The sequence below is a fragment of the Bos mutus genome, chromosome 28, assembly GCF_027580195.1.
Source record: "Bos mutus isolate GX-2022 chromosome 28, NWIPB_WYAK_1.1, whole genome shotgun sequence".
Classification (NCBI taxonomy): domain Eukaryota; kingdom Metazoa; phylum Chordata; class Mammalia; order Artiodactyla; family Bovidae; genus Bos; species Bos mutus.
In genome coordinates, this window is record NC_091644.1 from 14,863,192 (window position 1) to 14,883,727 (window position 20,536).

Here is a 20,536-nt window from a genome sequence, read left to right on the forward strand (position 1 = left end):
AATAGTCAGTGCCATTGAAAAAAAAGAAAAACGATTAAATAAAAATCACAAAAGTAGGTAAATAGCACATGTCAAACATACAGCTCCTTCATTCAATTTGCTTAACTCCTCACAGGCGGTCAGAGTGTTTCATCAGATCATGTACCTAAGACACACTGCCATGGTCTCTTAAAACATCTTTGATGCTTGGCTTGTGGGGCTCACAAATAGGGGAAAGTGAAATATTTATCCTGTAGCCTACCCAACAGAGTTTATGCCCCCAGGGAGTGCTGCATGGCCTCCAGCCAACAGGGAGAAGATAATACTCACATGCCTGCCAGGGTGAAAGGATGAGGCTGCTCAGGGTGAGGTGACTAGCACTAGAGCTATGGAGCCTGCAACATCTCTGGCTAGCTGGACCAGTTCCTGGGTCACTCGTTGGAAAGTGTAGTCCTAAGTTGACCACAATGGCGCAGAGATGCCCAGAGACCCTCACTAGAGCAGTGGTGTCTCCCCAGGGCCTGCCACGCTAAGTATCCAGCTCTTGGGGAGAACCTGTTTGTCCTGATATGGTACTCAACTTGGCTTCAGAGAGAAGCTAGTGACTCCCGTCCAGTCCTGGTTCTTTAGAATTTACTAACAGGTAAAATGTGGCACATTGGAACCCAACCAACTAGATTCCTAACTTAAAACTCCTATTTTCTACAGGAAACAGGCCACTCAGTATCAGAAATTTTGTTCTAAAAAAAGCATGCAATTTTCAGGTAGGATGAAGTTACTCTAAATTTTTGTTTAATAGTTTTCTTAAGTTTTACTTAAATTGTGTTCTGAAAAGTTTGTAAGTGGTAGCTCTTTTAAAGTAATCTATTGAAGGCTGACTGTTCAAACTGAAAGTTGCTAGCTGGTAACCAGAAATACTATCAGATGTATCCCGGTATTTAGATATATAACATTTAAGCTAGTGGCTAGCATCTAAGATACAGGGGAAGACGTTGTCTCTTTGAGAGAGGTAACATGGTTAACATCACCAACATCATGTGAACTTTCAACATCACAATATTGTAGGTAGAGATGCAGCATGTGACTTTCTAATTCTGCCTGATGGACCTAGAAAGGCAGAGTAGTAGGGAGAGAAGGTGCTTTCTGTCTAGGTGGTGCTTCCTCAAGAAATCAGCCAAGAGCTATAAAGAGGCTAAAGGAAAGACAAGACTGGGACTGGACTCTCTGAACTACCTACGAGATCTCTGTCATAGAACCAGATCAGGGAAAGAAAGAGGCATGGAAGTTAATCTGTTAATTCTCAGTGAGGATGAAACTAGATATTAAATGGTGTCCAGAAGCATCCTTTCTTAAAAGTTTATTGTATTTCTTATTTTCCTTAAATCCAGGTGTGTGGACTCCTTAAGAATGAGACTTAAATCCACATCTCATTCTTAAGAAAAGTGAACAAGTACAAGGACACTGCTAACCACACTGGTGACACGACCAAGTTCATAACTTGTAGGCACAAAACTGGGTCATTTGCACACATCTTCTAGCAGCACACACTAAAGACAGATTGAGTTTGTAAATAGTATACATTCCTCATGAAAGTTGAGGGGAAACCTCTCGACACACAAGATCATAGAAAAGATCAGCAAAGGTGATTTCTGGAAATAAGTACCTAACTCATTCCATCATTCATATTTCCTTGCATATTTCATTATGAATTTCATACAGAGCAATTTCTGTTCCATGAAGGACAACCCTGATACATCATACAGTATTTTAATACTCAGTGGAGAAAGCCAAGAATCGAAGTTGCTTACAAACTTTTGTGATTAGCCTACAAATAAACAGTTGTTTTTAAAATGACTGACTGAAGGTAAAGTTAACTGATAATTTATGTAACTGAAAAGCTTGTCATCTGTATACTAGTCTCAAGAAAACTGTAGATTTAAGTTTGTAGACTCCTGGACCCAACTGTCATCTACTCTTTATAGCTCCCTCCCCTAAGAGTAAGTCAAGTCTGAAACAAAGAAGAAAAAGTTAATATAAGATTTAGAATTCTTATGATTCAAATGAGTATGCTTGATTATTTTAAATTAGGAAAGAATACTGAATTTCATCAAATGCCTTTTCTCGTTTGTACTGAACAACCCCTCTGGTTATCCTTTGTTTTCTCATTGGTTTTTCTCCATCAGTGCTCCAGTCTCTCTAAGCTTAAAAACAAAAAAACCTACAGCCCTTGATAATTAAGCTTTTTTAATTTACTTCTTTAAATTTCACTTATACCACAGTCCTCAAAAGTATACTTTTTACACCTTATCTTAGCCTTCTTCTATGGGGTACCTCAGGAGTGATCTTAGACAAGTTTCCTAGTGTCTCTGTGCCATCAAAAGAGAGAGAACTGTGACCACCTTCTGAGGGTATCTGCAAGGATTAAGTGAGTCTGTGTAATTTGGGTTACAGTACCTCATATATGGCTTTCCAGGTGGTGCTAGTGGTAAAGAACCCACCTGCCAATTCAGGAGACTTAAGAGATGCAGGTTCAATCCTGGCCGGGAAGAGCCCGTGCAGGAGGGCATGGCAGCCCACTTCAGTGTTCTTGCCTGGAGAATCCCATGGACAGAGGAGCCTGGCAGGCTACAGTCCATGGGGTCACAGAGAGTCGGATACAACTGAGGCGACTCAGTATGCGCCTGACACACAGTAAGTGCTTTAGAAACGTCAGCTATGACGATGGATGCTGTTGTTGAAATGCTGACCTCTTTTGGCTTACTTTTCCTACTTCTGGACCCTTGACAATGAGGCTAAAAGCACACATCTCAACATGTGATGTGAGGACAGACTCCTATGACGGTGACTGACACATATTAGACACTTAATGTCAGCGCTGTTGCTGCCATCAATGATTTTTCCTCTTCTGCACATTTTGTGTTCATGACTTCTGCTCACTTTCCCATTAGGGTTTATGTTTTAACACTATCAAAACCTTTACTTTTATATTTGTTTAAATACTACAGATAACAAAACTTCACCTGGTATATTTGTTGCAAACATCTTTCCTATTATGTTTGCTTTTAAATATTAATATTTTCCCATATAGAAGTTTTACTTTATTATACAGTGAAGTCTGTCTATTTTTTGTGTGTGATTTCTTTCATTCTCTTAATGCTTAGGATGTCCATGACCATCTAAAGACCAGATAAATAATTAGATATCCTTTCTTTTACTTTCTAAATGTTCTTTCTGTTGTTAATCTCTAAGTCTTTAATCTACCTGGAGTTTCTTTTGTTGTACCCTAAATATCTAACAGGATTCTGTACATGCTCACACTTTTGAATATGCTCTTTCCTCACCCTGAATGTTTTCACTTTAACTTCTCATGCCCGAGCTCTCAATATCTATTGTAGAAACATACTGTCCAACAACTGATGTCTCCTCAGTGAACTTAATTAACCACCCAGCAAGAGCTGTGTCTTCATTTCTCTTGCTTGTGTTTAGCTGAATGTAGGGTTTCCCAATCAACAAGGTTGAATGAAAAGGTAAGAAATGAATCTTCTCTCATCCTTCTTCATCATCCAGTTTAGAATCAGATAAATGCGTTTACACAAACACACAAGTACGTGCTTTCGCCAGCCTGTTTCACCACTCCCTGGCACAATGTTCTGCAACCTACTGCTGAATCAGCTGTTTTCCCTGGGTCTCTCCTGGGTCAGCACAGGAGCCTGGGTTTTGCATCCTGCTCCCCAGGCAGGGTGTTGGCTCTGCGGGCCTAAGTAAAAGACAGTGCGTCACTGCCCACCCATTGCCCCACCAAGCACAGTCCTAACAACTGAAAGTGTATACAGCAGATTATCACTGCTCCATAAGTATCTGTACCAAAAGAAACAATGAAAGGATAAACAGAAACTAATAAGATTGGTGACCTGAAGGAAAGGCTCAGGAATGGGACTGAGGAAGGAGTAACACTTCTTTGAGTATACCCTTTCATTCAGTTTCAACTTTGAAAATCATGTTCTTCTATATTCTTAACATTTGAAAACAGTTGTACTCAGGTAAAGCCATGAAGAACTATATACAGTTACTGACCTCTCATTAGAAGGTCTGTTTTATACAGTGATGTGATTAGCAATCCTAAAATGATTTAATGTGTATTCTAGGACTAAGCACATTAATAAATAATACTGTAGGTAATGGAAATCAGGTTTCTCACTACGAGAGAGCTGCAAACACAATAATACGGAAGGATAGACGAAAACTCTGCAGAGGTGTTGATCTGAATGCAAGGCTCAGTGAACTCATAACAGGGATGTGTGTGTGTATACATACACACACATAAACATACCTCTCTTCTTTCCTGGTTCTTCCTCCTTGAGAGGCCTTAGAAGCAATGACACCCAGTAGCAGTATGGACACCTAAGTGCTCAGATCTTGGTTTTTACACTGTTTTTCACCATAAAGAGTTAAAGACTTTTTAAATAGAAATGTGTGATTCCAGGGCTGGGTCAGAGAGAGAGTAAGATGAATCTGGCACATCATGTTTGTTGTACCAGAAAGTAAGGAAGGATCAGACGTGTCAGAAGGACACAGGCGCCAGTCTGAAGCAGTTCGCACAGAATAAATCTGGGGCAATCTGAATATCAAAATAAATAATGGCAGCTACAGGTTATAATCCATAGAATAAAATAAAAATTCATTAAGTAATCCATAATTATATAAATTAAAGGATAATGAGATAAATGAAGTGATTATTTAACTAAAAAAATTAATAAAGGAAGCTCTGGGCTTCCTTGGCTGCTCAGCTGGTAAAGAATCTGCTCGCAGTGCAGGAGACCTGGGTTTGATCCCTGGGTTGGGAAGAAGGGAACAGCTACCCATTCCAGTATTCTGACCTGGAGAATTCCATGGACCATATAGTCCATGGAAGAGTCACAAAGGAAGGGCCACAAAGAGTCAGACACAACTGAGCAACTTTCACTTTCACTCACTTTCCTTACAGCAAATATCAACAAGTAAGTAGATGATACATTGGGACTTTAAAAATCATTATCTGGTAACTACAAAAGTAATAACTGTTTTAGATAAGAATCATAAATAAACACTAAAAGTAGTAGGTAAAAATTGGATGAGAAACAGGATATTTACTTAATTCCAAAGTATTTCTTACTAGGGTATTACTGATTACAAAGGGAAAAGTGTTATTCTATAGTGAAGAAATCTGAAAGGCATCATCCTACACCAGTAATGGGACAAAGAAATGATCATGTGATCCTGCTGGGAGGTGCTCGGGAGGACCCAGCGTCACTTCTGTGTCTTCCTGCCAAAACATCGAGAACTCCAATCTACTCATGAGGAAACATTTCAAACGAGCCCAAACTGAGGGACAATGTGTAAAAAAATGGTTTGTATACTTCAAAAATGTCAAGGTAAGAACAAAACAAAACAAAAAATGACTAAGGTGTTATTCCAAATAACTCAAGATATATAATAACTCAACATGCGATCCTGGACTGGGGAAAAAAATTTTTCCCCCTGGAAAGGACATAAGTGAAAACTGGCAACATTTGAAATTTGAACAAGATAGGTAGATTAGATAACAGATAATGCTGAATCAACATTAATTTCTTGGTTTTGATAATTTATGGTTTTGTATGAGAGCATTTTTTTCTTTTTTTAAAGAACACACTGAAATGGTAAGGGTAAAAGTGCAACAGGTCTGTAATTTACTCTCAAATGATTCTGGAAAAGAAATACAGAATGACAGAGGGGATGGAGGGAGCAAGAGGAAGACTGAGAACAATAAAGCAAATGTGACAGAATGTCAGTATCTGGGGGTCTGGGGTGGAGTAGATGGGAACTTTCCTCTGAGTCTGAGAGTACTTCAAAATTGAAGGGAGAGCAGTAAGCTGGAAACGCACGGCTGGGGGGCTCTGGCAGCAGGGACAGGGCACGGCCTGGCAGAGACACGCTACTGCCTCACCCTGGGAGACCTGGAAGCAGGAATCACAGAAGTTTTGAGGGAAGGGGGCTTCTCTGGAGTTGTGAGATGCCTGGTGTGGATGGAGAGTTGTATGTATATGTGTGTGGACACAGAGAAGGGGAGGACTTTGAAATTCTCTAACTGAGGGAGAGAGGGAAATCTTAGAAAGCAGGAGAGAAAGAGAAATAGAGTATCAGCTTCAACCCATGACAAGTCACTCCTTCTGCTATCCACTTCTGACTGAAGTTTTGGGCAGAGTTACAAACCTATGAGTTGGCTTTGAGCAGACTGGGAGTAGGTGCCCTTAGTCACTTGGGCCAATCTGCAGATGACCTCTGGGCAAGCCCTGCTCTGACACATCCCAGACAAGCTGTCCTAGGAAGACACACACAGTAACGTTATTCCAAGGACAGCATTTGGTCCTGGGATGACCATGCCATCTGTTGAGAGCAGTGTTCAGAGCTTTAGAGTCACAGTTCTTTATATTCACTCATCATTTTGTGCCCATGTCTATAATTCTGTGTGCCAGTGGGCAGCTGGGCAGTGAACAGCTTTCTTTCTACTGGTGTCTTGTTTTAGCTTCCTGAACCAGTAGTTATTATAAACCAAATAGAGATTTCATGCCTTACAACCTTCTTTAAATTACTGAAAATACCTGCCCAGACCACAAGACCCTCAGGCTCATGTACAAGTAGAGATAAAATAAATTTAACCCTTAAAAGGTTCCTTAAAAAAAAACAGAGCAGATTTAAGATAATCTGTAACTCTGGTTATCTGTTTTGCCCTGAGTTCTGAATTATAAGGTCGATAAGGATTATGCGAGGTCATGGGGTTTATCTCCTCCTTCTGCAAAAGACTGGATCTAATCATCACAGAAAGATATTTATCTACTATTATTCTAAGTAACTCCAAACGAGGAGAGGCTATCAATTTTGGCAGCAGCCTACTCTATCTTCTTTAAAACGTGTGCAGCCAAGGAATTATTTTTTGGTTTTAAATTGAATTTGTTTGGTTTATACTAGTCCCCATTTTCTTTGAGCGCTATAAAATTCTTCCCCTGATCTCCTCTTCTCTGAAGAAACAGCACCAATCCCCTTTCAGCTTTATTCAAATCACTCACCATACTTCTTAACCCACTCCAGTGCAGTGATGCCAAGGGTACATGAAAGAGAAAATCTAAAATGACACCTTTTAGCACTGCATTGCCTGGCTGCACCCTAATGGATGGCATTCATCATGATGGCTTTGAGCCATCCAGATAGATTCCACTGTGTTCCCTAGTTGTTTTAAAGAACAGAGTAGACTCTAATACAGTTTTCACTAAAATGGTTAACATACAGATTTGGCATGTGTTCCTGGGTTGTTATTTTATGCAGAAGGCCTCTGTACCAGACCATGCTGAACAAATAAGTGGCTACTATATTTAGAGACCTGCATTTTTACCTGGTAAGTACCAGTCCCTTTTAAACTTTAGGTAGACAATCATCATGGGCAGTGACCATATCACTTTGGAGATTCCATTCAAATGAGCAAAAATACATCTAATGCAGAATACTGAGTGCTCTGCCCTGCTGAATATAAAGAAGGTATCCAAGGAGCTTACAGCAAGCTGGAAGCATGACACTTGTATCAAATAATTACTACAAAAGAATGAATTGAATCTAAGTGCTACACTGCGGAGATATAAAGCCAAGAAAAAAACAGGATGTAATTCTGGGAGATGGGATCAAAAAGAAGAGGCTGGAGGCTCAAAAGGGAGTAGATATGTGTGTATACTTACAGCTGATTTAGTGGTTGTGTAGAAGAAACTAACACAACATTGTAAAGCAATTATCCTCCAATTAAGAAAAAAATAAAAAGGAGGTTCTTGAGCCAGTTCTTAACAATGGGTAGGATTTTGAATAGACTGAGGCTAGAAAAGGAGGAAGTGGTCATTTAAGGAAGGCCCAGCAGAGACAATGGAAATATGGGAACCTGCTCAAAGTATTTGAGGAAATGGAGGTTAATATACAACATAATACATGAAAAAGCCCCAAAGAGAGGCTGGAACTAGCTGTTGGAAGATCACGAATACTGAACTAAGTAGCCTGCCTTACTCTGTAAGCATGCAAATGCTATCCAAAATTCAAGGCTCAAACGGCTGCGAGGCATACCCAAAATTATTAGGGACAACTTGTGAACAGTGGCCACAAAAAGCTCCAAAATAAAACAACTGGATTTGCCTGTAGAACACATTACAACTGGGGCTGTAAAATAAAATGGTGAACTTCTGGTAAGACGACCTTTCGTGGGATAACTAGATCAAGAAAGAAGAGTAAGACTAAGGTAATGAATTAATGACTAGAAATATCATCTGAAAATATAAAAATAATCAATTAAAATACTTCAAAGAAGAATACCATCTTTCAATGTCAATAAATTATACAAATCAGCCCAACACTGCTATATAGTTATTTTTTACACCCAAAATTTCATATTTCAACATCTAATAATATAGATTTAGACTCAACATGTCACTCCGTGGTTTTCCTTGAGTATATTTACATTTTGGTTTTGCATCTGATGTACCTTATGAAGATAACATGATTTGCTGTGTTTTCCTTCTTTCAGTTTAACTCTGGTAATGAAGAAGCACACAGTTCCTAGCGACAGATTTTCACATGGTCAGAAGTGATTACTATCATAAGATACCTGGTCTTCCTGTTACCCGGATAGTTTGAATAAAATCTCCAAATGCAGCCTTAATACTGTATTTACACATCCAATCTAATATAAACAAAGGAGGAAATAAACAACCAACTTTCTTTAAACATTATTTTATGCATACTTTAAAGTAGTATTCCGATTTTCATCGAGGAGACTCAGCAGATACAATGTGTATAAAAAGTATTACTTGGGCAACCTCTAAATACAAACATTTCCATAGTAATTTCCCTAACAGACAAGGGAAATAAACAAAACAAGATATTTATTTCTACTAGAGAGGCTCCAAGGATAGGCTACCTATAGAATTGTTTTTCTAAACAGAAAAATCCCTGTTTCTGCTCTGTACTGCACAAGATTATAGGCAGAATTTCAGAAAGCTGAAAATCCTTTTAAATAACACTTCCTCTGGCTTTAATCACAAATAATTGCCTCTTTTGGTGCTAATGAGCATGAGCCTCACAGAATGGAATGTAATTCTGCCGGTTCATTCAGGGTAATGGCTTTGTGAGCTGGTGACACTGCTAGAGATGGGGTCTCAATTTCCTAGAGTACAATAGTGAGCAGCAATACATTTTTCACTTGAGGAAGATTTTCTAACCTATGTAAATATAAGTAGAAAACCCATTATCTGTTGATAAAAACAACAAAGTAGGTTAAATAAAGTTTTAAGTACTGCTCTCCTTTAATAGCCATCAGCTCCCTGGATCATGAAAGTAAATACAGTACTTCACTTACTGAAATCAATGAGAAACCGTCCAAATCCTTGCCTTTGGTGCTGGGGCATGATCATTATGCAGGAGACATTATACTTCTGCTGGCAAAGTTTTTCCTGAGGGGAGGAGAAACAGATCAAGTATGTCAGAGCGCTGCTAAAGCGGGCAATTCCCTGCACCTGCCGCTGTCCATATACCACGGTCCACTGAGGTGAGCCGACGTGTTGGGTCAGGATCAAGCAGAATAATGCGACCATCTTAATCAATCAAACTATCAGCCAAAAACAAACTGCGCACTCCAGGCATGCCTCTCAATTACGTCTTTATTCTTGAAAGTCAGCACCATGAAATATGAATAAAGAATCCAAGGAAATGTGAGTCAAATGAAACAGCACAGTATGGAAGAAAGGTTTTCTATGCTCAAGCAACCTGGGAGATGGGCAGAGGGGGTGGGGGAAGATCCAGAGAGTCACCCAGCGGGATCAGTTAAGAGCACCTTGCTAAAGGCCACAGTGAAACTAAAACAGTGTCTGTGTGGGAAGACTTGCACAATACATTTCTCTTATGAATAAACAGTCAAAGTAAAACGCTGGAGAAATAATCTATATTTCAAAGAAGGACAACAAAACAAAAAAGACAACAACAAGAAGAAATCCCCAAGCCTCCAAACCAAAGTGAGGCCAACATATTACCAACAGTCTGAAACCAGGAGGAAGACTGGAGAGAATATAGTGGAAATGGTTCTTGTAGTTCAGGGAAAATTTGCAATGTTCATGGGCTATGGCATCAGAGCAGCAACATTTTCTTCACAGTACATAGAAGCCGCCAAAACCTACACAGAGAAGACCTGGAAAAGGCTTTTGAGGTTGTGAATGCTCTGGCCAACTATAAACCACAAATTAGATTAACCACAAATGGTACTAACCACATCAAAGAATTACTTTGGAACACCCAGATCTTTAATGAACCTATTTGAAAGATCACAGGAAATGGTGGAGGAAAAAACACTACAGGGCAGCATTAAAGATTTCTTTGTGAAAAAGATGTGCTCCCAACTTTTGCACATTTGGTGCTGTCTGTGGAGTCTCCAAGAAATGACAAGTAAGAAATCCTGTATGTCAATTTTCCTAAGAAACCGGACGGTCCCATCACTGGATGTGTGCACCCACGGCAAGGATTCACATAATTAGTCTGTTTTGCAAAGTCAGACAAATGGGTCACTGTATCTAAAATGAGGGGTACTCTGAGCTAAAGGATTCATCCTTGACACAAGTCTTTTCTCTATTCCAAACTATTTTTACCTGTACGGCATTTTTGGAAATCTAACCCCAAAGTGGTCCTTTCCCCTCATCCTTGCCCCCTGCCTTTAAACACATGTTACCACAGCTAAACTCTAAACAACTGCTCCCTCTTTCCTTCCTGTTTTGAGTCATCATGCTTAGAAAGATATATGCATGTAATGATTTACACTCAACTTTTCTAGGTCATCTCAGCCATCCTTTGGCTATAACATCTAGAATTTGGTTTAATCTCAAAGGGCCACAGTCCTTTAAACTCCAACCGAGATGTTAGAATATGGCTTAATTTGCATCTAGTCTTTTAGCATGGCTGTTTTTTAGATTTTCTTTTACTGCACTTGCAAAGGATATTTTAATATTCCAAGTATGGTAAGAAATGACAGCAGTTGCTGCCATACTATAAAAGAAACAGTGACAAAATGAAAAAAGTTTAGCTTGTTCTAAGTAAAATGTTTGGCGAAGAAAATGGCAACCCACTCCAGTATTGTTGCCTAGAAAATTCCATGGACAGCAGAGCCTGGCACCCTATAGTTCATGGGGTTGAAAAGAGTCAGACTGACCATGCACGCAAATAAAAATGTTGGGTGCCCTGTGACAAAGAGGACTCAAACCCCAAGAGTTACTGTGAACCAAAGACCTAGAGGTCAATTCAACATAAGGCAGAACAATGTCAATGGGCATCACTATTTGTTTTAAAATGCAGATAGATTTAAAGAAACACCATTTTCAAACAGAAAGGACAGTCATGACCATTATTCTTTTTAATTCTTTGGAGAAAAAATTAAAAATTCTTTTAAATTCTTTGGACACATCTATACAGAAGGTAAAATGTTCTATAAATTATATAAATTTCTAGCTATTGCTTTCCTTTGTATTAATTCTCTATCATCTGTAACCTATTAAATTTAACAGTCTTCTTTTTCATTTTAGAAAACACATGGATTTTTACCAAACACATGGATTAAAATGGTGAGGCCGTTTCCCATGAGTGCTGTCACTTATTCCTGTTTCTGTTTATGGTCTCTGGGTTGTTTCTTAAATTTAGAAAAACTTCTATATGCAAAGTTTTGACCTTCCATGAAAACGACAATTCCATTAGGTGTTCCATTATGCAATAGTAGATTAATTAAAATTCACTTATCACCTAATATGTAAACATATATCATAAAATAAATAAGCTATAGGATTTGGAGCATTTATATTCTGCCCTAGAAATCTTATAATTACCATTCTGGCATATTAAACTATTTCCTAAGTACCTAAGAAAATTTAAGGTTAGCCTGATAAATATCTCCAAACTCAGATTCCTTTTATTGCATACAAGTTAATGTATCTCAGAAGCCTTTGAACAGAAGAATGTGAGATAATTGCTCTGAACCACGTGAAAAAGACAAACTATGGCCACTCAATATGTCAAGGGCTCCCCTATATTAATAGCTGGAGATCCTTAGGCTTTCTAAAGAGGAGGCTACTTCAGATCTTAAAACAATAGCACAGAGAGTAACAGACGAAAGAGTAAAACCAGCCATTATATCAGCTTAACTGTCCAAATGCCAATGTTCCAACTCACTGAGATACTGAAGACCACAGAGGGAATGCAACAAGGAGAAAAGAGAATTATCTTTTAAATGCTACATTATACTGAAACCTTCATGTTGATACCACTTAGGAGGAAAGGGGCACTAAGCTTAAAATTTAGAAAATGAAAGATGCTAGGTGGTCTGCAAGGCAGCAATTATAACATTACGTGAATGCTGACAGTCAACACAGCTAACAGTGCTGAGGTCTTTTACACACTTCCTAGGCACAATGCTCATGGTTTTTGTGTGCGTGTTTTTCTTAATGAGCTCTGAATAAGAATCTGAGCTTTTCAGAAACATGTCATTTATTCAAATTAGAGTCATAAAAAGGCCCTGTTTGAAGAATTGGACTCTACCAAAAACATTCTGAAAAAGAAAATGAAGGTCATACTGGCTCTTGTTTTACCTTAGAGAAGTATCCAACCAGATGACAGCCCTTTTCATCATTTTTTGTAAGGACATAAAAAAGGAATGGCTCGACATCATAATACAATGTTTTGTGGTCCAGGAAGAGCTTGGCTAACAAGCAAAGGTTTTGGCAATAAATTTTGCTCATATTCCCATCAACCTAGCAAAGAGAAACAGACAACATTATTTAACATAAAAATACCACTCAATATAAAACTGTTTCTTTTATATGGTATTTTGGAAAGCATATACTTATTTTTTCAAATCCCAAACTAAACAATTAACACACTCCATTAACCAAGAAAGTTCACCAGAAAATAGCTGTCATTTGGCAAATCAGAATTCCACCTTTTCTCTTAAATTGGGGTAAATTTAAGGCAGCTTAAATTTCTCTTTACACTTCCTGAAGAAAGGCCACACATTGCTAACAAAGGAGTAATTTTTATTTACTATTTATTACAACTAAAAAAATGAGTAGGCATGCCTTCTCTATTTGAACCAAGTAAACCTGAATTAAAGAAACGTAAACCAATCAAAATGCTGCTTGAGTCGGTTAAACTTTATGTTGTTTCCAAAGGGCTTCACATAAAAATAAAACAAACTATATTATTCTGATTCCTCAGAGACGTGGATGCACAAAAGAGGCTTCCATTTTGGTTTTATCCCAAGCATCATTTTAAATATAATTGGAAAAGATAAAATTTCTATGTTGGGAATACTTACAGAGAAAGTGAGATGAATTTTAACCTACAGTGAGTACCATGATTACAGTCTACTTCTCTTCAAAATAAAAGAATCAAGCTGTGACACTGATGGTTACAGACAGGAGGCGAGGCATAGATGCCAATTTCGTTGATCAAATGTAGTTACTTGTTGAAAACAGAAAGCACAGCAGATTCAAGAAGAATTTCCCTAGCACTTTTCTTACGGGAAATGGATATTTGCTAACCAGAGCTCTTGGACAATGAACTTGATCATTCTTGAGTCTCCTGTGGACCACACCAGTTCTCATAATGCACAGATTATTTTTAGACTTCATATAACCATTTCCCTTGGATGATACCTAGGTCCCACACATGGCAACATGATCAAATATGGGCAACAGGCACAGAGGATACAATTCTCTCTTTAATTAAAGTAAGTTTTTGGGAGTATGGTCCTTTTGGAAATGGTAGTATATTACAAAAAGGAAAGACAGAGATGTATGTATCCCTGAACCAGAAAAATAGAGAGATGACAACGCTGAAAAGTCTTACCAGTTGTGAAAAGTCTAAAATGACATGCTTTCAAGAGGGATATAGAAAAGATAGGAAAGTAGTAATCTGTGATTATTATTCATTTATTTTATAAGTTACTAAGGATACTGCAAAGACAAAAGTTTCCCACATGCTATACTCTTAGTATTATTTCAGATTCTAAAATAGGGACCTTGGCACTTATCCAATCCAATTCCTTCAATTATTTTTATGAATAAAAAATTTACAGATCTGCTTCTGATTTTTCCCTTCTTATCTATGTATGGTCCCAAAGTACCTACCCTGAATTAGAGCATTCTCATTAGCCTAACAAGATTGATTCTCTTACCCCGAGAAGACTTTTCCTGGATTTATGAGAGGTTCACCCCCTCTGGCAGAGTTATGCTGATTTATTTAACAATTACTTAAAGCCAACAATGTGTTCTGTCCTTTGAGAAACAATGAGACACTGATTTTCATTTTATTTTGGTTAGAAGAAAGCTTCCAAGGCATCAAGGAAGGAGCCAACAGTTAAGTTGAACTTGTGACATTCATTAATTAAGCTTCAACTGAGAACAGCTCTGTTGTCTCAACTGGTTGGGGCTGGCCTGTTAGCATCCCAGGATGAACAACAGGACAGCAACGGGCATCTGCCTCTCCCTTTAGCCCAGTGGTTCTCACTGTGGGTGATTTTGTCCTTCAAGAGACATTGGCTGTCTGGATATTCTGACTGGAGGGGGTTTGGTGCTACTGGCATTTAGTGGGTACAGGCCAGGGATGCTGCTAAACATCCTACAATGCCCGCTATACCAAAGAATCGTCCAGCCCAAAACGTAAACAGCCCCCAGGGTGAGAAACCTTGTGCCTCCCGTTTAGTAAGGACTAACACATCAAATCTTCCCAGCAACAAAACCCTTCTCCCTTCAAGCTTGCCAAGAGAGCCTGATTTAACCAGGAGGAGGGGCTTCAGAAAGATCATAAGACACAATACACGTGTTTCTCTGGTGAGTCTTGGGAAAAAGCAATGGGCCCAAGACTGTCTGAGACAGGGAGCCTGATCCAAGAGAGAAACCTAGGCATGACCCTCCCCTACATTAAATTCAATGCAAGACATTACAGACCAGAATTATAGAGAAATGTGGGGGTAGAATAATAAATTTCTAATCTGAACAACTCCGAAAAAGAGAACCCTAAAGTAAAACTATTTTGGAGAAAGAGGAGCTCATATCTGCTGTGCAGGGAAGGCTTGTTCTGAGCACTCAGGAATGAACTCAATGACTGAGATGTGTAACAGAAAGGATAATAAGGCAGGGTGATGGAAGTGGTCAACCAGAGTAAGAGAACTGAGAAGGCCTGTGAATAGGCAATAATAGCAAAGAAAGGCATGGACTCTTCAAGGAACAAGTGACTCAGCTAAGCTGGATCCCTGAAACTGACAACAAAACATGATCAAACAATGAAACGATATACCGGCAAAGATCTTCTGCTACTAAATCACTTCTGAAAACACAACATGTCTTCAAGAACACACAATAACAGACACATGGCCACACGGGCTTCCTGTGAACAGCAGAGTTCTCCAGGGGTGGCCACCTACCCAGACTGGGAAGGGAGGGAGTCCCAACATCTGCTGAGGTCTCACCAAAAGGATTATCCACCCTGCCAAGAAGTGGATGGAAACACAGGTGGTTGTGTATTGAGGAGATATGTACAGCTGCTCAATTCCCTGGAAGAGTGAGCACCTGCCAGACACTGGCTGGAGCTGCTGAACAAAGCTAATTTCTCCTGCCAAAGAGAGTAGAATTTACAAAGAGCTAAGGAGATCATAAATTCACTGGTGAATATATCTGGTGCAGACAGGGATTTGGGAGAAGACAAAAAAGTTAATGTGATGAAGTAGGAATTCATCATCAATCTCAAAGGTTGCTTAACATGGTTAGAAAAACACTTCAAAATATGGAGATATTTGAAAAAGCAGTCTGAATTTCAGTGTCAAAATTGAATAAACATTGTACCTTCTATGAACAAATCAGTACATAGTCAACAATTAGAAGCACTAGGTTTCTAATGCTGAGTTTTTTATTTACACATGCTTACCTCAAATACTGAAAGGTCTTTCCTTCGGTAAATTTCATTTGCTGGAGGATGAAACCATCCACATTTCTTTGAGTGTCTTAATAAAATATTTTTACTTTTCATATATTTAAGACAGAATTCACACAGGTAAAGCTTTGGTAATCTGTTGAAATTTTAAAACCAAAGAATATAATCTGATTGGTTATTCCTTTCAGGGGGAAATATTAAACATTGTTCAATTCTCTCTAAGCCACACAAAGGCGGTATAATAGTATCTGAAAGAAGTAGTTTAAAAAGGAAAAAGAAAGCCAGTAGTAGACAGAACGTACAAACTTCACATTATTTTTTCAATCTGATAGTATTTGCTGTCTTTACTGTGCAAAAAATCATTTCTTTCCTTAGAAATGTCCTACAGAAAAAAGGTTTTCAGACTTGGAACTATGACTCTAAAAACAATGGCATCCTGTCATCCATGTATATTTTTCAAATTTCACACTTAATGTCATGATTTCAATATTACATATAATCAGTGGTGTGTAATGATAACAAATCTTTTCAGAGAGAAGTGAACTCATTATTTTTAAAGTGATCTGTGTACTTATAAGACAGGGAAGTCCTAGAATTTAGCTGTCTCCATTTCTTATGGATGAGGTAACTTTAAGGTTACTATCAGTTATACACAATCTAAAGCACTAAATGCAGTCAAGTCAAATGACCTTATCTGTTCCTACCAATTCCACTGACTCTGAGTAACATTAGACAATCAGCTTTCTCACGTCTGCTGAGTTTTTCTCCTCCTTAGAAATGATACCATTTTGTTAACCAGTGCCCTGCGGTGCTTAGGTGGACACTACTTGTATTTAAAAGAGAATGCCTGGAAGCATTCTCAAGGGCTTTGGGATATAAACATGGGGAGAAGGGTTTTGGGGAGAACTAGACAGACTCATCATGGAAATCTCAAATCTTGGATTCATATACAAAATGTATCCAAAGCTCTCAGAACAACATGACTTATGATTATCCATACATATAAAAGCTCATTGGTGTTTGGTGTTTTTCAAAAACTGTTTAGGAACACGGAGCTGAGCAATATAAACTGGGAGCAGAAACCAAAACCCCTGACTCTTAGTCTCCCACTTAACTTCTAGAAATCCTCCCCATTTTCTCCAGTTAGATGACTGGGCAGATGCCCATGAGAAAGAGAAAAGGGTGATATCTATTCTAGAAGAAAAGTAAATTTGTGATTACCAAACTTTGCAGGCTAAAGCATTTGAGAAGATACTAATGAAGTATGCCCTGACATACCTGAAGGAAAAAAAAAAATCTGTTCACAAAACACCCATTTTTAGATACATTAATTCAAGACAATTTCACAGCTAATCTTAGTTCAGGACAAAAGAAAATCCTAGTACCATTATTTTGTCTTCATTTTTAGCAAGTTAGTCACAGATGGCTCTAAAAGTCAAGCCTCTGAAGGCTACCCACTCCCACCTATTTTCTTCCACATTCCCTTCTCTTGCTACCCATGCTAAGAGCTAAGCCGCTTTAGTTGTGTCTGACTCTCGCGACCCTGTGGACTGTAGCTCGCCAAGCTCCTCTGTCCATGGGATTCTCCAGACAAGAATACTGGAGTGGGTTGCCAATTCCTCCTCCAGGTCTTTTGTTCTAATTTACGTTAAAAAAAAAAAGAATACTTGACAATAAAATGCCAGAAATCACGAGATAAAACTAACAGGCCTAATTAGGAAAATGCAAAAGGCAACCAAGAAGAAACTACCAAATACTTTACAATGGCTACATTTTTTTTTTCTTGATTTGGTTTCTTACACAAACAATATTTCCCCAGTTAATCAAGAGCGAAAAAAAAATGGACTGGAAGTTTAAAGACGAAATTTACAACAATGGTGTAACTAAGGAGCATACGGTGTTTATCGAGAACAATGACTGCTATAAGGTGCTGACAAACGTAATAGTTTTGGAAACACCTGAAATTGACACTCAAAATTTACGTCTTAAAAAATCACCTAATTTCAGTTTTAGAGGGCTCCTTCCTACGTGTGAGACGTCAAGGCTGCACACCCGCCAGGCTTATTCCATTACCTTGCATATTCCTGTGGGTAAGGCGAGGAGTACCAGGTTTGGATTTCATATTTCCCAAATTCTATTACAGAAGGGTACCGGCCACAGTCTTCTACTCCACTTTCACACTCTATCTTCTGTCAGAAAGAAAACAAAATAGAAGTCTCAGAAGAGGATTTCTTCACTTACACTTTGGCTCTTTCACCAATGGATATGAAAATCTACCAACGCTAACCATAATTGTGAATTTTCATGTTGTTGAAAAAAACATTATAGGCCCTTGTGAAACAACAGTCAACTTTGTATCATATTCATATATAAACACTCTTAAGAAACAGTATTACCAATATAGGAAAAAAGTGAGTACCTGTTAAAACATACAAATGTCTATGAACAGTCAATAATCTGCTATAGTGTATTAAATCTGAGGAAATTCTAAGATGATGCAGCTATTACACACTGTCACACTGTTAACAGTTCCTATTTCTCCACCAAGTAACATTTACCCCAACTGTAATTAAATAACCAATTTGAAGTCTGCAGTCTGACACCCATCTCCTTTTACACTCATGCAGGAGGTTAGAACTTTGCCTGCCTGATTCATCGGGACATTCCCAGAATCTAGCTCAGTGCCTGACACAGCCAAGACATGTTCTTGAATGGAAAAGCCAGGGTTACTGGGTTGGATAGAACAGGCTTTAGGTTTAGCAGTAACTTTCAGGTAATTTCTTGCTGTTCATCATGTTTAAATATGAATGCCAGATACAATCTCCCAAAGTGGTAATATTTAAGGACTTCAAATCTCAGTGACTGGGGGGCGGGGGTGGCTCGGTGGGTGGTGGTGAGGGTATGGGATATATTTTATCTTAGCCAAAGGGAAAAACACTACAAAGAATGCAGAATGAGGAATGGAAATATCCAATGGCCCCTCAAGGAGAAATAAGCACAAATATTTAGTCCAAGTGGTTTCTACTAAAACTTCAAGTTTTAGTTCAAAGAACCTTCAGACAGACCCCTACTCCCCACAAAAGGAAGTGAGGTAGAGCAGGTAATTGATCCATAAATATCGTGCCCTGAGAATGTGATCTTGTTCAGCTGCTAAATCGTGTCTGACTCTTTGTGACCCAATGGACTGCAGCATGCAAGGGTTTCCTGTCTTTCACTATCTCCTGGAGTTTGCTCAAATTTATGTCCACTGAGTCAGTGATGCTATCTAACCATCTCATCTTAGGCCGCCCTCATCTACTTTTACCTTCAATTTTTCTCAGCATCAGTCTTTTCCAATGAGTCGGCTGCTAAATGTGGTCTACTAACAGAAAAACTCACAATCCATAATAAATTTGTTTCTGACAAGTCCAATAGCCCTTCCTTTCAACGTTTTGGTGAAAATAAGCTAAGTAGAGTTACTATCTTAGGGAAATCATTTAAAAGAAATTACTGGATATTGAAAATAAAAGTAATTACAACTGATCATGCAACATAATATTGTCTTCACCAATGCCCAGGAGTTAAAATCAGGAGACGTTTTTCGTATTGTTGGCCGTCTGAGCGGGAAGAAGCACCGGTCAATTTAAAAGTGATTTCTTCTTTCACTGAGCTATTTAAAAGGGCTATTTTCTTAATTTGAGCAAGAATAATCAGAAATCTATTCCTTTACCCCTAGAAAGTGAAAGTGAAGTCGCTCAGTCGTGTCTGACTCTTTGGGACCCCATGGACTCTAGCCTGCCAGGCTCCTCTGTCCATGTGATTCTCCAGGCAAGAATACGGGAGTGGGTTGCCATTTCCTTCTCCAGGGGATCTTCCCAACCCAGGGATCGAACCTGGGTCTCCTGCACTGCAGGCAGATGCTTTATCCGCTGAGCCACCAGGAGCATTTTTCAAAATCTGCCTCAACAACTGCTACTCTGGCCTATTTTGTGAGACTAGCTGAGCCATTACCAACTTGTGAGAGTGAAGACAACTCAAAGACAGAACTTTTGAATGTACAGTTAACAGAAATGATAGTAGCAGTTAAAGAACCACAAAGGATTTTGAAGGGGATTCTTTATAAAATCAAGGCAGTTAATTTCACAACAGTCAGATACAAAAGTCATATATTATCTTAGTTTCTGGAATGCAGTGTCCTGGCCTTACCTCCCAAGACAGTTCCTGGGCCTGCTTGAAAACATCCAAATCCTCTTCAGTAACGGTATCCTTGTTTCCAATCACATTTATATCTGTACTTTCCTGTTTGATGCTTATTTTGATTTCCGTATCTGTCATTTAAAACCAGCAGAAAGTGTATTTACTGACTTGCATCATGAATAACCACCATATAATTACCAAAATGGTACCAAATTAGCACAGTGGGCAAATAGGGAATTTTATTTTTTTTAAAGCTTTATAAGCTTTTACGTCTAAGCGCTACTCATAGATCCAGCAGTACCTTTTCCCTGCCGTACCCAAATTATTTGAATTATCACTGTCATCTTCTTATAGCTTCAGTAAACAAACGCAG

The 20,536-nt window shown here is 38.7% G+C and overlaps 1 protein-coding gene across 5 annotated transcripts in view; it reads right to left on the bottom strand.

Moving 5' to 3' along the window:
* KAT6B (lysine acetyltransferase 6B) overlaps nucleotides 1-20,536 on the bottom strand; it is a 180,657-nt gene that overhangs the window by 25,259 nt on the left and 134,862 nt on the right. For all 5 annotated transcript variants that reach the window (XM_070364760.1, XM_070364759.1, XM_070364758.1 and 2 more), the window contains exons 9-13: nucleotides 20,173-20,294; nucleotides 18,061-18,176; nucleotides 15,982-16,123; nucleotides 12,648-12,809; nucleotides 9,386-9,479 (exon numbers count right to left, since the gene is read on the bottom strand). In XM_070364760.1, coding sequence (XP_070220861.1) covers nucleotides 9,386-9,479; nucleotides 12,648-12,809; nucleotides 15,982-16,123; nucleotides 18,061-18,176; nucleotides 20,173-20,294 — 636 coding nt within the window. The remainder of the gene's footprint in view (nucleotides 1-9,385; nucleotides 9,480-12,647; nucleotides 12,810-15,981; nucleotides 16,124-18,060; nucleotides 18,177-20,172; nucleotides 20,295-20,536) is intronic.